Source organism: Castor canadensis, chromosome 12, assembly GCF_047511655.1.
Source record: "Castor canadensis chromosome 12, mCasCan1.hap1v2, whole genome shotgun sequence".
NCBI lineage: Eukaryota > Metazoa > Chordata > Mammalia > Rodentia > Castoridae > Castor > Castor canadensis.
In genome coordinates this window covers 28,050,168-28,072,599 of record NC_133397.1, presented here as the reverse complement: position 1 = coordinate 28,072,599, position 22,432 = coordinate 28,050,168, and the positions used below count along the sequence as shown (strand labels likewise).

Genomic DNA, 22,432 nt, shown 5'->3' with positions numbered 1-22,432 from the left:
TCAATTGGCATTCATGGGATGTCAGTAACTCCTCAAGAAAGCAGTGTCATAGACACCGAGTGTGTGTAGTCATGACCGCTATTCAGTCTCACCAAAACAGTTATGCCAAGTGGCAGTATTGTTGTCTTTGAAATATTCTACTTGTGACACCATACATTCTTATGTTCTTGTCAGAGCAACATTAGAAAACTTAAAAATTCCATTAGGTCATTTCGTTATGTCCCTGTGAAATGTTAAAAACCCTTTTAAAAAGCAGTGCTGAGTTGGCCCAACTAACTGGGGATATGTTTCCATTTTTTTTTTTAAATTAAGGGTGGGAGGGAACAAGGACGCAGAGTTCAGACTACAGTTTAAAGAAAGTCATTGTATCTGCTTTATAGGAAATATAACTTAATGTAAATATTCTGATATACTGCATCGATATCATCTTCACTAAAATGCACTTATTCTAGAGGAGTACTTCCCTTAGAGATCACCTTCACGAGAGCTTCACTTTTTGAGTATCATTAACTGGAAATCTACTTACTAATTCTCTGTTCTCAAGAACAGAGACAATAAGGCTTAATATTCAGGAGAAAAGAACCTGCTGCCTTTGCATTTGGACAGTCCAACTCACAGTCACCATAGTGCAAAGGCCAACACAGAAGCAGCATAAATAAGGGAGGAGTCTATCTCATGAGCCTATGACACAACAACCCTCTGTATAGGATAGAGAAGGTAACCTAGGCCCAGAGAGAGAGCCAGAGCAAGGCCAGTGGCTGTAATGATGTCAGGATTTGAACCCATGTCTACTGGACTGTTATTCTCTCTCCACAAGGTCCTCCACTGTGCGCCTACCATACATCACAGTCAGATTCAAGGGAGGAAAATACACACGTGACAGAAGGAAACCTAGGTTCCAGTCTTGGCTAAGTGGCTCACTGCATAACTAAGGCCAGCTCACTTAACCCTCTGTACCTGTTTCCTTACTGAAAAACAAAACAAAACAAAAATGGGTGGCATGATTTGTTCCACTTGCTTGGAAAAAAAGCAAATCACCACGCAAATGTTTAAAACGATTTCTGATGTTCAGATTATCAAAATGAATTGTTTAATTATGGTGCCTTCATGAGGGAGTCCATGTAACTTTCCTTGTATCATCCGATTGCTTGAAGCAGAGGCCACCAGGAAGTCTGCTTTGGAGGTGCATTACACCTGCTCTTATACTTACTGTGTATGGCTGCTTCCTCACTACACGGCAGATGAGTAGCTGAGACAGACTGTGGCCCACAATGTCTCAAATATATTAAAAACTTGCCAGCCCACCCTTTTTAGTGCCCTTAAATATTGTAAGCCAAAGACAATTGCTAACAAACTATGATAATTTAATTTTCCTCAAAATATACTATTTTCTATGTATCTTATTTATCAAAAGATTTACTATATTGTAAATAAATAACTAGGGAGAGAATATAAATTAGAAAACTACTCTTTGTAAACAACAAAATGACAGAAACCAGCAAAGTCCAAAAAAGGATACATGCAAAATAATTTTTTTTAATTTTCTATATTTTTTGAAGAATCACAATCTCTAAGTTCTACAAAATTATCGTTCTTCAATAAAAAAAAATTATAAAACTTGTCCCTCAAACAATCTACTCTTTTAACCACAATATAAATAAAAGAAGGAAAGAACTCAAAACATAAGTGAAACATTTCCCGTAATTTCCAATGGGAAACTACACATTGTAAATACAGATTTTAATTAAGTTTTTAAGTTTTTTAATTAAACTTTTAAAATTAAACTACTCTGCCAATCCTTTTACGGACAGTTGAGTTCTGATTCTGAAATGCTTTGGGGAGTAATTTCGTTCCACTTTGTATTTTGAATAGGCTATGTGTTTTCTACACCTAAGCATCAGATGAAATGCCAGAAAGAAAAGTCTGCAGCGTGTTTCAACAAGCAGACTTCCTCTGTTTCTCAAAGCCTTCAAATATTTAGTTTCAAAATGAATATGCTGCAAGCCAAAAATTACCTCCGTTCGATTACTCTGTCATTGCTACTATAAAGATAAACCATAAATTCAAGGCAGGACAGACATTGTTGATGATGGAGAATGGGGAGGAGTAAGAAAGGCAACCAAGAAAAGTAAAGTGGGCAAAAGCCATTAAGTTTAGCCCCTACCCTTTGTCTACAGCCCTCCAAAAAATAATATTGTTTATTGCTGCTAAGAAGTCATAGATTTTTAGAGGAGGACTGAATTTTCAGGTTCACTAAATATAATCCCATTTATTTTATGGATGAGAAAAACTGAGGCACGGGAACATTAGCTGGCATGTCCTGTTGGAGCAGAGTCCAGTTTCCTGAGCATCAGCTCAGCACACTTTCCCTTAGACTCGGCCCTCTGCCCTACGAAGCATAATGTACCATTTGGCACCTAACAGCTAGATTCTTCTTAAAATATGCCCAAAGCACCCCTACTGTAGCCAGGAAAGTTACAATGCCCTTTTAAATCATATCTATGGGCACACTTTTTTTTTTTCTAAGTACAGATGATCAAGAACACTGCTTCGACCTCATAAGGATTAGGAGTCACCATCCAGCAGCAGAATAATCAAAGAACTAATAAGGACTTCTAGCTGCCCTCTGTATTTTGTCTGGGTGGAAATCAGTTTGAAATAGACACTCCCCCTTTCCTACACCCCCTGGACACACAGGCCTAAGACTAAACAGCAATATTCCATAAAAAGACCAGATCTAGCCAGTGTTATTATCTGTCTGACATTTGGGTTATTCTTGTGAGTAACTCATAAAGTAACGTGGGTGTCTGGATTATTTGAATACACATGGCAAACCATAATTGGTCAAAAAATAATAAAGGACATTTTCCAGTGACAAAAATACTGTATTGCATGACAACATGGCACTATGACAGTTTTCAGGAGACCACAATACTTTCTCCATTTATAAAAAAGTAAAAAAGAAACACAAACTTAAAAAGAAGCTAAAATACCCTTTTTTTTTTCTTGCAGTCAGTAAGTACTAGTTCATATTTAAAGTTTTTGACTGCTGACAGTAATCCACTAGTCTATCTTCCCCAAATCTCCCTTAGGTACCAATTTATAATCCAGTCTCGTGCCAAAGAGAAGTAATATGGCAAAAGATGCAAGTCTGCATCCCCCCCTACAAATTATTTCACTACCACCTTCCAAATTTATAAGAGTCAAATCTAATGTAAATTCTATTTATCAATGGGCCAATAAAACTTGAGGTTAATCAGAGCAAGTTATACATCATGGTCTCAAAATAAAACTTAACTCTCTTCTGGTCCACGTTATACCTTCCCATCATCACACAGCTGGAAAACTGCAAAGCAACAAGGGGAAATATTCTAATTGCCATTTCTCAGAAAAACCAAAAATCAAAATGATTCCCAAAGTAATTTCAAAGACATCCTGAAAGAAAGCACACCCGTACTCCTAGACAGAAACCCATTCAAGCAGAGTCGTGTGAGTGGAAGGGTGTCTAAGTGCTCCAATCCCATAAAAGTCTTCGGGAAGGACAGCGAAGGACCGTGGAGGAACTCACCCACTCGGAAGTTCGTGGCCGTCAGGGTGTCAGCAGCATGGCCATTCTCACTAATGAGAGTGGTGGTGTTCCCCTTCTCACAGCTGTTCTGACAGCTGCCTTTGGTGCAGGTCACTTTACAGATGCTTGGAGTGAAGACCACCTTGATGCGGCCAGTGTGGTTACTCACTAGGAGCCGAGGCAAGGAGAAAAAGAACAACAAACACATCAGCTTAGTATCCATGAACTTGCCTGGGAAACTTTCAAAAAAAAAAAAAGAAAAGGGATAAAGAAAAGAAAGGAGCAAGAGGGGGAAAGAGAGAGCCCACAGCCCGACAGGTTTAAGGAAGAGGGAAGCCTTGAGTGCTCGCTGCTCTGTAACCAGTGGTGTCTCTGAAACAGGAGTAGGAAGCTTAGCAAACAGAACTCTGGGATGTGCTCCAAAACCACATTTGAAGTCGAGTCACTGGAGTGGGATTACTAACCACAATGCTGCACTTTATTCACGGGCAGACAAAGAGCAAGACCAAGGGCACGACAGATTAAAGAGCCAACCCCGACAGGCAGATGTAATGCAAAGAGGTTGGCCCCGCACCTAGTGGTGAATAAACTCTTGTGTCCTCAACTTGCATACTTTCCCTGTTTCTGCACTTATTAAGTCACTATTTGCAGCCCGACCCCTGGAAATGTTTTAGGCATGCGGCATGTCTGAAAACATCTGTCTCAGATCTCCTGGCACTCCCAGCTGAAGTGATCAAATCCTGTGACGCAGCTGTGGGAGCCCATTGCTTTTTCACAACTCTGGGGCATTATTTCTCCTTAGGAATTTACACAACATATATTTCGCTTTGTGATATCAACATTAAGGAAAAGTTAGGACAGGTCACAGGGAAAAGGACTGCCCCCTAAAATACCATGAGCCCTCACAACGGCTATACACAGACCGCCTGAAGCACATATTGCTTCAATTCACAAGGCCCTCTCTTAAAAGCCACATGGTATACCTGACTACACAGCTGAGGTAGCATGACACCAAAAATGGGCACTAAACTACAAATACCTTCTAGCTTGGAATGCTGGCTCAACCCTGGTGTGACTTTGGATGTGGCATTTCACCTTTCCTCCAAAATAAGAAAGAATTGGCACTGATGTTTTAGCCAGTTGTAACTTTCAAAGTCTCCATGAGGAGCCAGCAAGTTATGGTTCAGGGGCCAAACTTGGCCTACTGCTGCTTTTGTCAATAAAGTTTTATTGGAAACAGTCACACTCCTTCATGTCTTGATGATGGATTCTCTTGTGCTATGACAGCACAGCAGAGTCGCACAGAGACCATATGACCTCACCACACCTGCCCTTCACAGCCAGGTCCCAATCTAAACTCTGGCACACTGCAGTAGAGAAACACTGTTTAGCATCTACATGTGTAGATGTGCTCTTTCCCAGCACCCAGGCAGAAAGCAAAGATGGCGGCAGGAACTGAACAGGGACAGTTCACCTATGAGGCTTTAAGTCTAGTGAGCCACATGCCCTTCCACTGCCTTGCTGCAGTGGCCAAAGGTGGACTGGCTCCCTTCAGTCTTTCCACTGCCACCTCTGCCAGCTCCTCCCCCATGTACTGCTCTGGTCTTATCCATATTATATTTTCAGACAATCATCCAGGATGCTTCTAGAGACTCACAATAAATTAAACTGTGGTAACAATCTGAGCTGAGAAACAGAAAACTTTAACTGAAGAAGCCATTAGAATTTCAAGGTTGAAGTGGGACCTCAGAGGTTTTTCTACACACGTTTATCCACTGCTTGCTTTCCTCCATGCACCAGGTGGCCATCTTGAGGGAGCTCATTACCCATTAGACCCATTCTAGGTACAGGCATCTCCTACTAAGTGAGATTTCTTTCTTGAGCTAGACTCATTCTTACAGTAACTTGTACCTGTTAATCCCAATGTGCTCCCCTAGGGGCTCATAGCCCAATGCCTCTCCCACATGAGAAGCCTTCAAATGCTCAGCCAACTGCCACCATAATCAAGGAAAACTAACATTAGAAGGACTGGAAGCCATTGGCACGGTTGGCATTCTTAAAGTAATTCCTTCAGAGGAAAAAGACCCTCTATTCTTTTCAAAAACAGAATAGAAAAAAATAGAGGGCAGTACTAAGGTTTGAACTCAGGGCCTGCTAAGCAGGTGCCCTACCACTTAAGTCATGCCTCCAGCTCATTTTGCTTGGGTTATTTTGGAGGTAGGAGTCTTACTGTTTGTCCAGGCTAGCCTGGGTCACAATTCTATGCTTCCCACCTTAGCTGGGATGACAAGTACATGCCACCATGCCCAGCAATTGGTTGAGATGTAGTCTTGCCAATTACCCCACCCATCCTCCACGCAACTCCAATGTTTTTCCATGACAGTATCCCCTTCCTCAGTGGTTCCAACACTGGAGATCAAGTGCCTGAAGCTGGTGAAGTGGCTCAAGTGGTAGAGTACTTGCCTCGCAAACATGAGGCTATGAGTTCAAGCCCCAGTACCGCCAAAAAAAAAAAAATGCAGGTTGTCTGAAGTAGACATTTTAGTGGCCAGCCAGGCCTTCTGGTACCTTGCAAATAGCATCCAATAAGAAGCTACTATCAAGGCTAAAGCCAGGGATCAGCAAACTTTTTCAATTAAGGGCTAAATAGTAAGTATTTCAGGATTGCAGGCCAAAAGGACACCATTGCAACTAGTTGACTCTGCTGTGGAAACTAGAAAGCAGCCTATCAAAAACAACATGCAAGCCCATGCTGGTGGCTCATACATAACTATAATCCCTGCTGCTTGGAAGGTTAAGATCAGGAGGACTGCAGTTGGAGAACAGTCCCAGTAAATAGTTCATAAGACCCCACCTCAACCAATACATGGATACAGTGTATCCAAGCTACTCCAGAGGCTGAGATAGGGAGGACTGAGGTTGTAGGCCAAACTGAGGGGAAAAAAAACTTCATGAGACCCATCTCAATGGAAAAAATCTGGGCATGGTGGTACATACCTGTCATACCAGCTACAGCAGGAGGTGTAAAATAGGAGGATCACAGTCCAGGCAGGCCGAAGCAAAATATAAGACTCTGTCTCCAAAATAACCAAAGCAAAAAGGGCTGGAGGTGTGGCTCAAGTGGTAGAATGCCTGCCTAGCAAGTGTGAAGTCTTGAGTTCAAATCCCATACTACCAAAAAACCCAATATGCAAATGAATAGGTTTGGCTGTGTTCCAATAAACCTTTATTTAGACACACAGTTTGCTGCCCACTGCTTTAAATGTTTATATGACATTGAAAATTATTTGGGCAGCTACCTTAGAAATTTCTTAAAATGCAATGGAATACTCGTTTCACAAGTGTACAAAATTCATCTAGCTTGATGGCTTTTTTGTTGCTGTTGTTTTTGTTTTATGGCATTTTTTGTAGGGTACCATAAACAAATCAGCTCAGGCTCTTTGTTGTCGGACCATGCCTACAAATGTATTGAGGATACTTTGTATAAGTGTATGAAGCTGAAGAAAAAAAGGAAACAAGAAACATCTTCCCACTTCAAAAGAATAAATATAAACCACTATTTCTTTGGGCTCTTGGTACAATAATGAAATTTAAAAGTGGTGCCAACTATTTTGTCTTCTCTCCAGCAGCTGCCATGTGATGCCCTGTCCCCTAAATTATGCTCACTTAGGCGAACTGAGACAGCCAAAGAGAGCAAGCCCTTAAGCATGAGTCCCATTTCACCTCCCAGCTACAGCAGTCACTTTATAGGCACCTGAGAGACTCTGGCCTATTGTTTTAAAAAACCTTTATTTCTTTGCCAAAAAATGGTTTTTGGCCTAGACGCATCTGGATTTTCAAAAAGCAGAGACAGTCTCATATGACTTAATTCTGATTTTTACAATGTTCAAATCTTCTTGGAAGCAGAAGATACATTTTATTTCATATTTCCCTTGTGTTTTACAAGCATTCTGCTATTTAGTAATCCAATTCTAAAACAGACACCTGTATTTCTGGTAGGTCCTCTTGTCTCATCATGAAACATTTAATTTTCAAGATAACAAGCTTTAGGTTCCCACATCAGCCTCCAAAATCAGTAGTGAAAAACTGCATTGATACTCAATCATCATTCAGATCTCTAGTAGGATCTCCATAAATACTGAATGCATAAGAAAATACATTCTTCCATCTATCTATCCACCTGTCCATCTCTCATTTCCACCTCTCTAGGTTATAGTGTAAAGAGCTTAGGGGTTTGAAGTACACAAAACTAAGGTCACTGTTTTATGCTTCAAATTTATCACAAGTGACAAGTTGAAGACCACAATAGTCACCTTTCAAGTATCTTGTAAGAATTCACTAGCAGTGGATGTGAATTCTTCTCCAGAGGTCATTGGTCCAAGAGGCATCTTCCCTGAATAAGTCAATACTCAAGGGCCTCTGGTGCTTGGCACATAGTACCCAAAAATGTGGACTAAAGGAAGTGGCCTGGAGGTGTCCAGGGGTCAAGGTGACTGCCAAACCCCACAGAGATCCAGGATTCTTGGGAGGCTGGCAGTCATTCTGGTCTAGGGCACTGCTCTGTTAGGGAGGAAACAGGCCCAGGACCAAGAGTAGAAGACGACCTTGGCTTCTATGGACACCTTTCAGCTGATTAGGAGTGACAACTCTGAGACACAGAATGTGAGCCGGTCAGGAGTTAACAGGGAAATTGTGAGACAGCTTTCATGTTTGCTCTCTCAGAGGGAAAAAAATGTAATTTCTAGACCTTTGTAAGTAAATCAGCCCCAGAAATCTTAAGCAAGCAATTTAAAACATTGGGTTTTAGAGGTCTGGCTAGAAACGAGATCACCCAGAGCATGTAGCACCTCCATGGGGCCTCCTAGTCAGTCAGTCAAAGACATTCAAGAGTCAACATCCTGTCTGGAGCTTCTGCCAGGCTCTGTGTGAATTTATACCTCCAAGAAGAGGCACTGGCACATGGCTTAAAACAAACCATGGATATTCAGAGTGAATGGCAAATGGGCTGGAAGAAAGGCCAATATCCTCCCAAGATTAAAAAAAACACACACACACTTTCGTTGCTCCTTTCATAATTGTTAACAAAAGAGAAAAATTCAAAAATGTAAACACTGTTTTTGACAAATGGATTTCAGTCTAGAAAAGAGCACAGTCGCCATCTTTCAGTCTTTAGTCCAAGACGTGACCAAAGCAAAGACAGAGAAACAACACGTAAGGAGCTCAAGACCCACATCAGATGTCATGAATAAATCCAGTCTCCTTAATGTTCACCCAGAGCACTGCAATGGCACATTTGTATTCATCCAACTTAAATAGCAGGGCCCAACTAGCACAGGCATCCGCCTCTGGGAAGAGGAGTGGAGAAATGCCACCACCTCGCAGTTAACTGAGTCCCTACAAGCTGATCCCACCTCACGCATGTCCTCTTTTCTGGGTGGAAGAGTAAGTGAGTCAACAGCTCACACTCACACTTGCAGTCCATCACATTCCCCCAAGGTCAAGAATTCTCTGAAGGACAAATAATAAAAGTATTAAAAATGCTTAGAATAACAAGACTTATTCAGCTCGCTAGACTTGCTTAACTCCCCCTGGACTATTAAAATAATGCCCACAGAATGCTTTGTATTCCCCAAGCAAGGTATATGTAAATAAAAATTAATATCAAGTCTCTTGTTTCAATTACTGGCTGCTCCACTCCTGGAAAACCCTCTAAGAAGGAATCTCAGATGAAATTTCCAGAACTGATGTGGGCAGTTCCTCAGTGCAGCTCCACCTCTTGAAGTATTCAGGTAGGAGTAACTGAAGAGATAGAGAAAGAAAGAGATGCCCCACAGGGGACATATGACCAAGTACAAGACTGCTGAACTCCCTGTCTCTCCCAATTCTCCCTTAATAGTCACTAGGCAGAAGGGTATGTCAGTTACTCACCTCTCTGTCACATGTACATTTGTGATTTCTTTCCATTTGTACACATTTAAGCAGACAGTCTTACAGAGGGGTGAAGAGAAGAATATATTAAGTCAGTTAATACAAGAATAAGTTTCTAGATATATTCTGAGGTTTTTAAGGACTTGCTTATTGTTCATCAGATGCATGTCATGTTTTAAAGTGTGAAAATATCTATCTGACATGTATACCAATTACCTAGTCTCATGCTGTCAAGTATGACCTCACTTACTGTCTCATCGAGAGAACAGAAGCTATAGGACCACACCTGTCAACTGACCTGTACCTGTAGCTGACCTGTCTTCCTCCTGACATAGGACTATGGGCCTAGCTGAGGTGAACCGTCTATCAGGCACCAGACATCTTCCACTCTTGCCTGCCCAGAGAGCTCCTCTCCCTTTCCATCAGCACACAGACATGATGTACTGATTCCATCTTTAAGGAATGCTTCCATTCCTCTCTGTTGTCAATTAATGCTCTACTTCTCTGCTCTCCTTACAGCAGAACTATTCAAAAGAACTGTCTCTACAACCTGTCTTCTCTACCTCCCCTCCCACTCTCTCCCAAACCTGCCATTACCAGACTTTTGCAGCTACCACTCTACTGGAGCTGCCATTATGAACACCACCAGTGGCCTCCTTATTGCTCAATCCAATGGCAAACTCTACCTCTCGCTCTTGCTTTTATTGTCATTTTGTAAACATAAATTCCATGAGAATAGGCATCTCACAGAAAATACTCAAAATATAATGAAATGAATGAATGCACTTTACTGATAGGAAACTAATGAAATATTACCATCTATCTATATGGAAGCACAGTTAAAAGAAAAGGACAGTCTTCTTTGGCCTTAAAATATATCTATTATATGAGAAATATTTTAATTACTAACAGCTCAGATCAAGGAAAAGCTCAAGTCATTATGCATGGAAATGCTGCAACCAATACAAAACATTTTTCCCTAAATCATTAAAACTTACCAAAATGTTCAATGATATTAAAAGTAAAACCATTTTTAAATTAAGTAGGCCAAAGAGAATAATGGAATAAGCAACAGGAAATAGCAACTTCTCAAGTACTTTTTAAAAAGAAAACCAATTATTTGTTACCAGAAGGTCACAACATGTTATGTAAAAATCATACCAGCACATGACAGAAATTTCCTTTAATTTTTACAGAGAAAATCCATGATAATGTGCTAAGGTACTTCATTTTTAACATATTTCTGATTTAACAAGCATTCATTCCCTCTATTCAGTAAAGAATAGCTATGAAATTTAACACACCATTCCCCAAATGCAGCAACTCTTATGGAAAATGTCACTAAGGTATAAAATTCTCCCAAAAAAGAGAAATACGCTTTGGTTCCAAGGTCATGGACACTGGCCAGGGGACTATAACCAGATGTCCACTAATAAAGATGTCATATTTCATCTCAAATTTCCACCTATTCCAGGAATCAGGTCTCATTTTCTATCTTACTCATTTAATCTTCATTTTACCTCACCTCAAAATTTAAGGATTGTGATTTTCACTGAGAATCATGCATTTTCTCGCCATCAGTCCTGCCCTGCCAGCCAGACTCCACTGCCACCAAGGGGACTTTAAAAAGCACACTGTGCAACTTTGCCATTGTTTTAATCTTTCCTTTTTCTCCTTGGAGTGTTCACTCTTCAAGTACCAATATTTTCTCTATAAATATCACAAAAGGTTCTACTTTTATCCCTAGAATGAAATCCAGTATTTCTGAAGATAAGTTTTATGGTCAAAAAACTTAAACTTTTACCCAACAAGTAGTTTACTCTCCCAACAGACTCTGACCCAGTGTTTGGGGGCAGAAAACACAGTTAGCCATAAAAGTGGAGAAATAGCAAAACACACTAAGGGCTTTTTGACATTTTCATTATCTGAACGTTTTTTGTAAAATATTTTTCTTTAACCTCTTAGACCCTGAAAGAATTCAATGGTTCAGACATACTTCTCCAGTTTAGAGGTGAAGAATGCCCAAGAAAATTCAGGACAGGCTCTAGACTGAGCCAAGGACAGAGGTGCCACTACTGCTGTCTATAATTAGAGGCAGGAATGGGACACATACATCTGTCTTGGTGTCCCTGGGATCACAATGGGTTGTTCTGTGGTATTCCTTCCATCACGACCTTTAGAATTCACCTGTCTAGAATATATCTGGAAATCTCTCCCCTGCTGTTAATCCTGAATGCCTCTTAGGACCCACCAGTATGTCCTATCTAGTGGGACTTGGAATACTGTGACTCAGAGTTGAAGAAACACATCCTCTAAGAGAACAGGTCTTGATTCAGTTCATACAATGAAGGAAGAATGAGAAAGGGGGAGCTCAATGGGACGGGTTAGAGAAGTTTGCCTGGGGAGTTTTTGAGGGGAGATGAGAGGCATCATAGTTTAAGATATTACTTTTTCTGAGAGTTTGTCTCCCATAAGGGAAAAACCACTTAAAGATAACATTTTTTTAATAACATGGAAAAATAAAGGATATTTTTTTTTGTTCTGTGTTTTTTTACTATTTCCTTCTACCTCCCTCAATGGTGCTATCCCAGTCCTTGCAATGAATGCAAAACTCTAGATACCACATGTTGCCTGGGGGGGCAGGGGGGGGTGCTGCAAAGGCACACGTGCAACATGACAAGATGATGTCTGTGCTGTCAAGAAGAAGAACCAAGCACAGGATAGCCAGCACTTCCCTGTCTTCTGTCTCTAATCCCTACACAATCGGACTAGTCTACAGGGACTCCTTACAGAAATAGTGGCCAGATCTGCTTCACATCACTTGGATTTTCTGTCCCTTAATTTTGGAATGGAATTAAGTTTTATTTATCCTCACATTTGTTGTTTTTCAAAGAGCAAATAAACGGAGGCATTTGCTATCAGTCTATCACTCACCATTTCCAGAAATAACATCTGGCTGTGTGGATGCAGAGGAGTAAGTCTGACTACAGGGGTAGAAAGCTACTGGGCTATCTGTTTACTGAGGAGCAAATTTCACGGCTTATTCACAAGCTCAAGTGAGGGTCATTTTCCTCAAGGGTCTCAGATTATCCACTATCCGCTTTGAGAATTGGGACTCTGTATAGTTGACAAATATTTCTGACAAAATCAAACTACTTAAGAGGAAAATTAAGACCTTTCCTACCTAGACCCAACCTATCCCCATCTCTGGCCACATCCACATGGACAGTCAGGGAATTAGCCATGCCAAAGTGTCCAAAACTCCTTATTCACACACCTCTTTTGTTTTTACATACAGTCCCATCCCCAAGGAAACCTTTCCCCAGTTTCCCCAATCTCCACCCTTGTGACTCAACTAAACTATCCCTTACCTCCATGATTTTTATCACCCCAGGCATGGTGATGAAATGTTACATCCTCTGTTTTCTCTTGACTGCACATTCTTTTATCTGTGTATATTTCTCTACCTTCCCCATCAGCCTTTGGTCTCAATCAAGTCAAAGACAAGAGTTTGTATTCTATCCTCCTTTTCTACCTATAACAAACACCCCACCTGGTGTCCTCCCTCCTTGAGAACAGGAGAGTGTATGTAGGGAGAAGAGAGTGACGTGGGAAGAGAATGCAGGGGCAGGAAATGAAGAGCAATGACCACAGGTGACAGAAACAGAGGCCAGGAACACATGGGAAGATGGACAATGGAAAAGGCAGAGAAGTAAGGACAATGAGGAGAGGCCACCACTCTAGGGGAGCTGAATGCCCTCCAGGCTCTATTACCTTCATGAAAGGGGCTTGGAGATTTTCCTCTGACACCAAAAGCAGACACAATGAAGGACATGACTTACTGTACTTTACAAAACTTAAATTCTGCCGAAAAGGGGGGAAAAGTCAAAAGACAGAGCTGAGAAGGAAATTCGAATTTCCTGGGCTCTGAACAGCACCATGGGTTACCAGACCTGGCAGGCCATCAGTGCATGCCTCGATATGACTCTGAGGGACTCCAATTCTTTTGTACAGGCAATGAAAATCCAGAAAAAATAAAAATAAATTTGTGATTTGAATATATTTTATTTTAAGAAGCATGAAGGAAGTTGAAGATAGGAACATTTTTTCAACTGCCAAAACAACTACTGTTTGATGGAGTCAACTGAAAGAAAAATCTGTTAAAAAAATCAGTTGTATAGAAAATCGCCATTTAAAAATCTCTGAATTAAATCAGAATTGTACTATCTGCGAATCCAAGCTTCTAGAATACCAACTCTGCCATTTGCATATTTATTTTTCAGTACAAACTTCTCTCTGGCTCAGCTTTTAAATGACGCCACCAAGTGGCCCCCCTACTACTCCCTACAAAGGACTACTGCCAAATTCAACAAATCTCACCATTAGCAAAGATTTCTCTTCCCTCAAAGTCATCATACTATATGCTCCAGTATCATGTGATAAATAAAAATCTTAAATGATTAGTTGCCAATAAAAAATAAATTACTGGTGTGTAATTACACATTGTAAGTCTTCCAGCTGTCAGCTAATTCTTTTTAGGTTACTCATTTCCAACTTCCTTGTTTTCTTTTGACTCTCATCAAGATTGTACCTCCCTTGTGGAATACTGTAACGATCTTAAAATGTGTTCACAGATTCCTTTAGACTTCTTTCTTCAAGAGATGAAGTCTAAAGAATAGAATAAAATGGAAGCTATGGTTGGGACTTTAGACACTAGCTCATAAAAGGTACTGCAGCTGCTGCCTTGGTCTCTGTTGGGTCACTCACTTGATGGGAAGCTATGAGGCTCAAATACCACAGTCATGTTGACTACAATTAGACGTACTTTGCAGACAAGGAAACCATAGAGATGTTCATCAGAAGCTTAGCCAAGGCCATTCTGTTAGGAAATGGTGGAGCTGGAATTTTAATGCAATCACTTGTTCTATTCTCGATACCCTGATGCCTCTCCTACACTTGTAATTGGCATTCCTGTGGAAATTACATGACATGAAGCATTTGGAAATAAAAGAGGGAAAAAAAGATTGAACACCTACTCTGTTACGTGTTTGGCAAAATACTTTGTATCCTTCATCTCACTTTAAGAGTTTTATTTGAAAAAGAAACTGATAATTATAGGTTAAGGGAAAGAATACAGTAAAACCACTCATAAGCTGCACTCTCAAAGATCTTGAAATGTAGAGAGGAAATAGAGATACACGTAGAATACTGCCAGTTAACATCTATCCTACAAGATTGTGGCAAAGACCATTTGAAATAATTTGTAGAGACATAATTTATAAGCTGTAATTTCCTATGCAAATGCAAGAGGGCATCATAACATGTGGTCAGCTCTTCCCAGATCACCTGTGAGAAAATCCCAAGCCAACAGTGACATTTAACCCATAATACATCATAGAGCAAAATCTACAAATACTATTAAATACAGGAAAGTTTCCATCTCAAGATGATTGCATTCACAATCATAGCTATTATAAAAGATTATAGAATAAAGCAAGATTCTATTATGGACTTTGGTTCCAACTTGATTTCCAGATATGGCTTCATTGCTTGACTTTGTTTGAAAGCTACCTAAATGGATTCAACCAGTAGTAGGAACCTACTGATCAGAAAGGTTTATTAGGCATTGAATAACTTGTGTGAAACTAAACAATTTCTGTCAGTAGCTTTATATTCAGATAAGTAACTTTTAAAACATTCTATTGGCTTCAAAGTCCAACATGTAATAATAAAAATGACAAATATTAAAAACATAACCAAAGTTTGACTTTATACTCATCTAAATGAACTTACACAAAGAGCTAAACTGGCAAATTAATATGATTCATTTTCGCAATTTTTAACTCATATTTTTGGTTTCTAAGTTAAAATTAGATGAATAATATGTAGGGCACATTATACGTAGCCAAATAATATACTAATAATGTAGTCATATGCCCCATAGTGATATTTCAGTCAACGACTGTTATCTCATTACATCATAATGCAGCTAAAAAACTGCTACGAGCTAGTGCCGTGATAACATCATAATGCAATCCATTACTCATGTGCATGAGGTGCTGTTGGGGTACACACACCTACTGTGCTACCACCTGTACAAAAGTTGAGCCTATACAATTCTATACAGTGCTTCACACTTGACAATGATAAGAAGTAACTACATCACTGGTTTATGTTACTACTATACTATACTTCACATTACTTTAGAATGTATTACTATTTGTAAAAATACTTTACTATAAAACATGGTGCTGTGCTCTGCCAGCAGCAACCTCATACATCTTGTGTTTTTACCATGTCTCTTGATGGCACCAAGAGGTCACAGCGAGTGGATGACCTATGCCCTTTGGGTTTGTATAAGTGCACTTCATGATGTTCACCTAGTGATGAGAGGACTCACTGACATACTTTTCAGAACATATTCCCACTGTTAAGCAATGCATGTATAGTTATAATATGACATGTTGAATTAATGCATTAGTACAGTGGTTGACACACAGAAAGTGCTAAACAGATAAGAAAGAGTCTATGTCTAAATTTCCTAACTACCTAATCTTTAGTGACCACTAATACAATTTATAGTACCTTCAGCAGGTTTTTTTCCCCTTGGTATATTAAGGTGTGGTTTGGAAACTGAGATCTCTGACAAGAAACATTCTGAATCACTTTCTCACTAAGAGTCTTTGAAAAGATCCTTTAAAGAGAGGCATCTAATTTTTCTGTATTTCTATGTGCAAGACATAGCAGAGCATGCCTGGTATGTATTTACACACATACCACATTGTGGTTCCCAGAAAACCCATACCAATAAAGATGAATAGGAGGCATGATGGGATCTCAGAAGTCTTATTGAAAAAGTCCCCTAGCCAAGCTCACTAATGAACTGAAACTGGACAGTCTCCACTCCTTGTGAGCAAGAGTCCCTGAGCACTAACTGAGAATATTTCTGTTAAAAGTCCAAAAGGGTATTCAAACCCATGAATATGACAACACATCAGACCCTAGTAACCCCCGGGCCAGACAGAACAATTCCCCAAGAGTTCCAGCGGTCTAAGTGAACTGTTGGGATTGACCTGACCCACCACTCCTTTTTCCATCTGCCAACCCTTCCCAAACTTTCTGAGAATCAAAAGGGTGTGGACAGGAGTAAGAGCTATAAAGGGAGTGAAGAAAAGAAGCCGAACAGCTGGGTTTCCCCTCTCTAGGAGGCAATCTTTCTGGTGCTCTTAGTACAAGCAGCTGTTAGAGAGCAGGGTAGAAATAGAACACATGTCAGCTGGGGTCTTGTCTCTACAAAACACGAGGAAAGTGCACATTATCTCAAGCAATAGGGAGTTATAATAAGTCTGTGTGTAGGAAGAAGGGAGATATAAGTCTCAAGAGAACCCAGGAATACCCAGCCTTCTAAGTAAGACCTCACCAAGACTGGGACTAATTTCAGTAAGTAGAAGGATGTTAAGAAACCCATTATATGTGTCTCCAGCCCCACCCCTTTGCAGAAATGGTGTTGAACTTCATTCTTATACCCAACACTAATGTGGCAGAGGCTTCTACCTGGCTGCTTTTGCTTCCTTTTGACATTCCATTTCTGCTGCACTTAATCACTGTTCAACTCTAACTTACAATTCCTCAAGAGAGATTCTGATTATTCTAATCTAGTCAACATTACTTCTATTTCAGAAAGCTCTTCAGCCAGGCCACCTTGTAGGCTTTTTAGGCTTTCCTTGACTCAAATGCCTTCTGCTTTCCAGTCCACCGTTGCTCACAAGGTGAAGTCACCCATAGTGGCATTTTTCTACCTAGATGCATCCTTTCTGATTTTAACAGTATCATCTGCTTTACTGAGACTAACAATTGATTTATCCAGACTGTTCTAAACAGTCAGTCTTCTGCCCTGTGAAATAATCATTTAGAACAACAGCAGATTTCAAGGGGTTGGCACATCATCAAACAGATGGCATGCCTTTCCTGAGACAAGGGAAGGAAAAGTGGAAACACACAATGAATGCCTCCTGAAGCCTCCACTCAGAGCAGGCACTCATCCCATCACCACTCCACTGGTCAAAGGGAGTCATGTGGCCAAGTTCAAAGTCAAGGGAGGGGAGGGAAAGGCCACTATAACCACAAGAACGCCATGGCAAGACAGGAGAGGGAGAAAGAACTATGCATACATAACACTATCCCATCCTTATTATTTATTCGGGATAAATAAAATGTTAGGAAAAAGTTAAACTGGTCAGAGAATAATTCTTCACAAAAATGCATCCACTACCTTCTCTCCCTATCAAAACAAACTGAAGTATATGTAAATGCTTCTTCATTTTCGTTAAATGTCTACCCTTACTAAGAAGAAAGCAACCATTGGACAAGAAGTTATCTACACAACTGAATCACAAAAGATGGGCATAATATTTTTGATTGATGAATAAAGGAAAAGGCATAAGTCACAAGATTCTGTGTGGGGGAAGATAACAGTGGGATCCTCTGAAGGAAAGCCGGCTATTCCAAGGAATGCAAGATAGAAGTGTGGGAGGAAGCCTCTGGTTTCTGCTGGCTGAGAATCAGGCAGTTGCAATCCTGAGACACACCTGTAGCCATTACTGGGCATTTATTAAATAAGGAGTGCAGCTGCTGGATTCCTGGGTTTCCAGCCTCCTTGGGAGAAGTGTTCAATCCCACCCAAGACGCCCAGAGGCCAGCACGCCACCCTGACCACAGCCCACTCACCTGCTCTGCAGATACTTTCACCAAATCTTTTTAAATCTGTTTCTAGGATACAGGGAGTTTTAAATAATTATGATTTTCACAAACCAACCTCTACCTATTTGGAGTATAAGCAAGAAGGGAAGGGCAAAAGAAAGGAAATGAGGGGTGAAGAGCATATATGAATATGCTACATATGAAGACAGCATAATGAAACCCACCAAACACTGTTTGAAAAAGTGAAGGGAGAGAAAGGGGAAATGGGAATATAATGGATGGGATGAATTTGTTCAAGTTATACTATACCCATGTATGGAATTATCACAATGAAAACCCCTTGTATTATTAATGTATGAAAATTCAAAGGTAAAATTAAAAATTAGAACCTTGAAAAAATTTGTGTAGTGAAGTTAGGGCTACAAGAATTTTTTAGAAACTGTCTATTTTCTTTATGAATAACATAAGAAACTAAAAAAATTACTTTTCAAAAATACACACATATACACTTGATTTACTATGTGTGTACATATCACACCCATCATATACATGTATCTGTACACACACACACACACACACACACACACACACACACACGGTGTGTGTTTAAAGTTTGCCTGTCACAAGAATTAATCAAATACAACCAGGTCATGATTACTTCTTAAGAGGACAAAGATGAAAATAGTCAATACAGAACTAAAATCATAGAAATAAAATCATAACATAAAGTCTTCTTTAAGAAATGTGATGTAAAAATTTAAGACTAGCTGATCCTTATCTCACAGTGGAGACAGACTTACCACAAGGCAACATTAAAGAGACTTCCCATACGAAGACAATGTATTTTACTTTATCCTTTGGGAAACACCATATAGCAGTATTTTGTACAGTCTTGTTTATTTTTGAATCGAAACTATCAGTTCAACTCTAACAATGGTGAATTTCCTAACTATTTTCCCTTTCACAGGAAAGTCAAGCAAAGTCCTCAGTTTCACGCAAAGATATTCAAAGGTGAGTGGTCACCATCTCTTTTCTTTTTCAAATGCAGGTTACCTCCTCCCAAAATTTTGCTTTGCAGTTCCCCCATGAGAACTCTAAATGTGTTTGTTCTTTTTCCCTGGAGAGGGAGGGGAAAATCAGTTTGATTCTAGAATACTCTGGGGCCAAAGTACTGATTTCTCAATATCTTAAACTCAGTAAGTCTCAACGCCCAGAGATATCCTTTAATTTTCTTGTTATGAAATCTTGGGCTCCTGAAATGAAAACCTTTCTCTGCATTAAAAACTACCCAAGAGGAATTTAAACTACATAATCCTTTACTCTGTAAGATTTTCCTCCATCTCTGTTTGCATATTACTGGATAAGCTTCTTGGAAATGTTTATAATCAATCCATGTCTGCCATCTCCCAGCTATCTTAAACTTTGTGTATTCATCAGGAGTCAAACAACATTCACATCCACATACCTTCCTAGACAGGGCTGTGTTCAAATGACTCAGATAACGCATACCACTCCCTCTACCCCCAGCTCCCCACCACGAAAGACAAGACTCCTCAAGCAACTTTCTTTGCAATAGACTATACCCTGTCCTTCAGTGAAATCTGGATTCCCAAGAAGACCAGCTCACCAAAAGCCTGTTCACCCACAATCTCCAGAATGCTTTTTCAAGTGTCAGTCTATACACAGAATAATGTTTTACTGTGTAGACTTACAAACCCAAGAATTTGCCAGGAATCAGAGGACCTAATTTTCTTCTAGCCATCTTCAATGCTAACACCTACATTACAGTAGAGCTGGAAAACTGGCCTAATTCCTACATAAAATTATGTATAGGTGACCAGGTAACTTCTAGAACTGTTGATTTCTAAAGAGAAAAAGTAGAAAATGTTACCAGTACTGCTTCTTTATAGCAGTTTTCTTTTCAACACTAGTATTCCTCTTAAATGCTTACTCATTTTGGTTGCCTTTCATCAGCTTCTTGTAAGATCATTTCTGGTTGGTTCAAATTCCATTGTCATTGAGTACCCACTGGGTTGGTGTGGGGCCAATCCCAAAGACACATTTAATATGCACACAGTTCAAGGCAGTCTCCATGCAAGGAAGGCCTCCAGTGCTGCAGAATGTGTGTCTCTGGAAGTCATCTCTCCCTCCAGGAATGTACTTGGCCCATCTGCAGAGGTCTCTCCCAGTTGACCTGTCAATAACTGTGAGTCTCAGAGAAGCATTTTTCAGGCAAACACACTAGGTTTCTCCTGCTGCCTCTTTTCTCTGTCCACACTATGTAGAATGCTATCCCCAGCCTCAACTTCAGCATCCAGACTGAGGCTGCGACGATTCTCAGGGCCAGACTCTTCCTTGGTGCATCTTCAAATGCTCTTTCCCTGAGGGTCTCCAGAAGCCAGTTCTTCTCATCTATACAAATTATCCCTACCTTTGCCTTTGTCCAGTTGCCCCACGCTAAGGGCAACGGACCAACAAGTAGAGGATGAACTTGGCTTTCTTTTCCCTAAGGCCCCACCTTTGCTCCCACCATGGGTGCTCTCAGCTGCACCAGGAACATCCTCCCTGTGACCATTCTGTAACTGCACTAGGCATCCAGAGCACTCACTAAAGGTGCTTACCACCTCCTTGAAATAGCTGTCACCAGAGGCTTGTCCAGGCCCAACGCTGCCTCTCTCCCAATGTTCAAATTTGTTTTGCCAAAGCAAAAAAATTCGGCTGTCTCCTCTAACCATTTCCACTCTCTTCCTCTCAGTTGAGGCAAGTGGGAGGGCCCAGATAACATCATTGGTAACCTCTTTGCCGAGCCACTCTGCAAACATAATGTCTTCACTCCAGACACATGAATTTCCTTTTTCAAGAGGAGACATAAGTGCTGACATCACACCCTAAGATGCTTTCATGTCTTGCCCTCCTTCCTGATGTCAGTCTCAACACAAGCCTGAGCCTAATGCTACCACATGCGTATTCAACCATAGTGTCATCGAAAGTACAAAGTGTCATGTGCCAAAATGCCCACGCTCTTCTTTGTGTAGGACTATGCACTGTGGTCAGGTCACAACAGGGTTGCAAGGGCTCAGGCCACCACGCTGCTGCTGTGAGAACAGCAAAGCCAATAGGCCTGGGAGCAGGTCTGTCCACCAGGGGAGGAGCAGGAAGATTTCAGTCAGCCTGTAGGTAACTGCTGGGTGGGAGCTGAGCTGTCAGGACCATGGGGAAGGTCAGCCCAGACTGCAGAAATAGGCCTAAGATAACTCCTAGCAGGCCAGCTTTCTTCTGTCTGAAGTGACCCAGTGGAGGCTGGGCTGGTGCTTTTTACTGCCAGAGCCGCCCACTTCCAAAACTGGGCTTGTCCTTTTTTTTTTTTTTTTTTTTTTGTGGTGTAACAGTACCATGTGTTTGTAGTACCATACCTTTCATTTCTCTCCCTCCCTTTCTTTCTCACCCCCATCTCAGTGCATCAGAAGATAAATTCCTTTCAGAGTCTTGAATTGTATGTGTTTAAAGAGCTTTTAGGAAGTTAATATGTAAAACATGACATCCGCCTTTTTAAAATATCTGCTTGGTTGAATTTAGAGAACTAAAATTTTAGATATTGCAATATAAGTAGTTCGTTTAAAAACTCAGCCCATTTCCAGAGGCAAACAACTGGGATTAGTGATGAGAAATCCAACTTTGACAAGTTCAAATTTGTAAACCTCCTTAAATACTAAAAGAGATACATTAGAAAAAGGAAACAGGCTGTTGAATATTTACACGGAAGGCTCCCAAATCTCTTAGTTGTAGGACTCCCTTCTGCATAGTCTGGAAGCCAGTGGTCAAGGGAACCGTATCTGCTAGGTGTGTGGTAAAGATCACTTTGGTAAGTAACTGCAGTCTGCCCTGGTTCTGCAGTGTCTTATAACCCTAATGGAAACACTGTCCTTCCATACACTCTATTTGAAATAGTATTTTCTGGTTTTAATACTGTCAAGCATTCCAAGGTAATTTTACTACAATAGCAGAAAGAATGGTGTGGACATTTATTACCCTCATGGTCTTTTTCTAGTGGGTTATACCAAACTAATCTCTTTGTGGATAAGTAATTTACTCTTAAGAACATACTAGTCTAATAATCTCAACATACCCATTTTTTAAATAGTGGTTTTCAAGTAGTGTATCATTTCAATTTTTCTTCCTCTAGGTTAAAAATACTAGTAAACCAAGCATAACAGAAATGGTTTACATACTAAATTC

At 40.4% G+C, this 22,432-nt stretch overlaps 1 protein-coding gene across 17 annotated transcripts in view; it reads right to left on the bottom strand.

The window, feature by feature from the left end:
- Positions 1-22,432, bottom strand: part of Ltbp1 (latent transforming growth factor beta binding protein 1) — a 434,527-nt gene that overhangs the window by 243,106 nt on the left and 168,989 nt on the right. For 9 of the 17 annotated variants that reach the window (XM_074049480.1, XM_074049477.1, XM_074049476.1 and 6 more), the window contains one exon: positions 3,569-3,736. In XM_074049480.1, coding sequence (XP_073905581.1) covers positions 3,569-3,736 — 168 coding nt within the window. Of the gene's footprint in view, positions 1-3,568; positions 3,950-22,432 lie in introns of those variants that run through there. The other 8 variants (XM_074049482.1, XM_074049485.1, XM_074049488.1 and 5 more) reach the window with 2 other exon arrangements.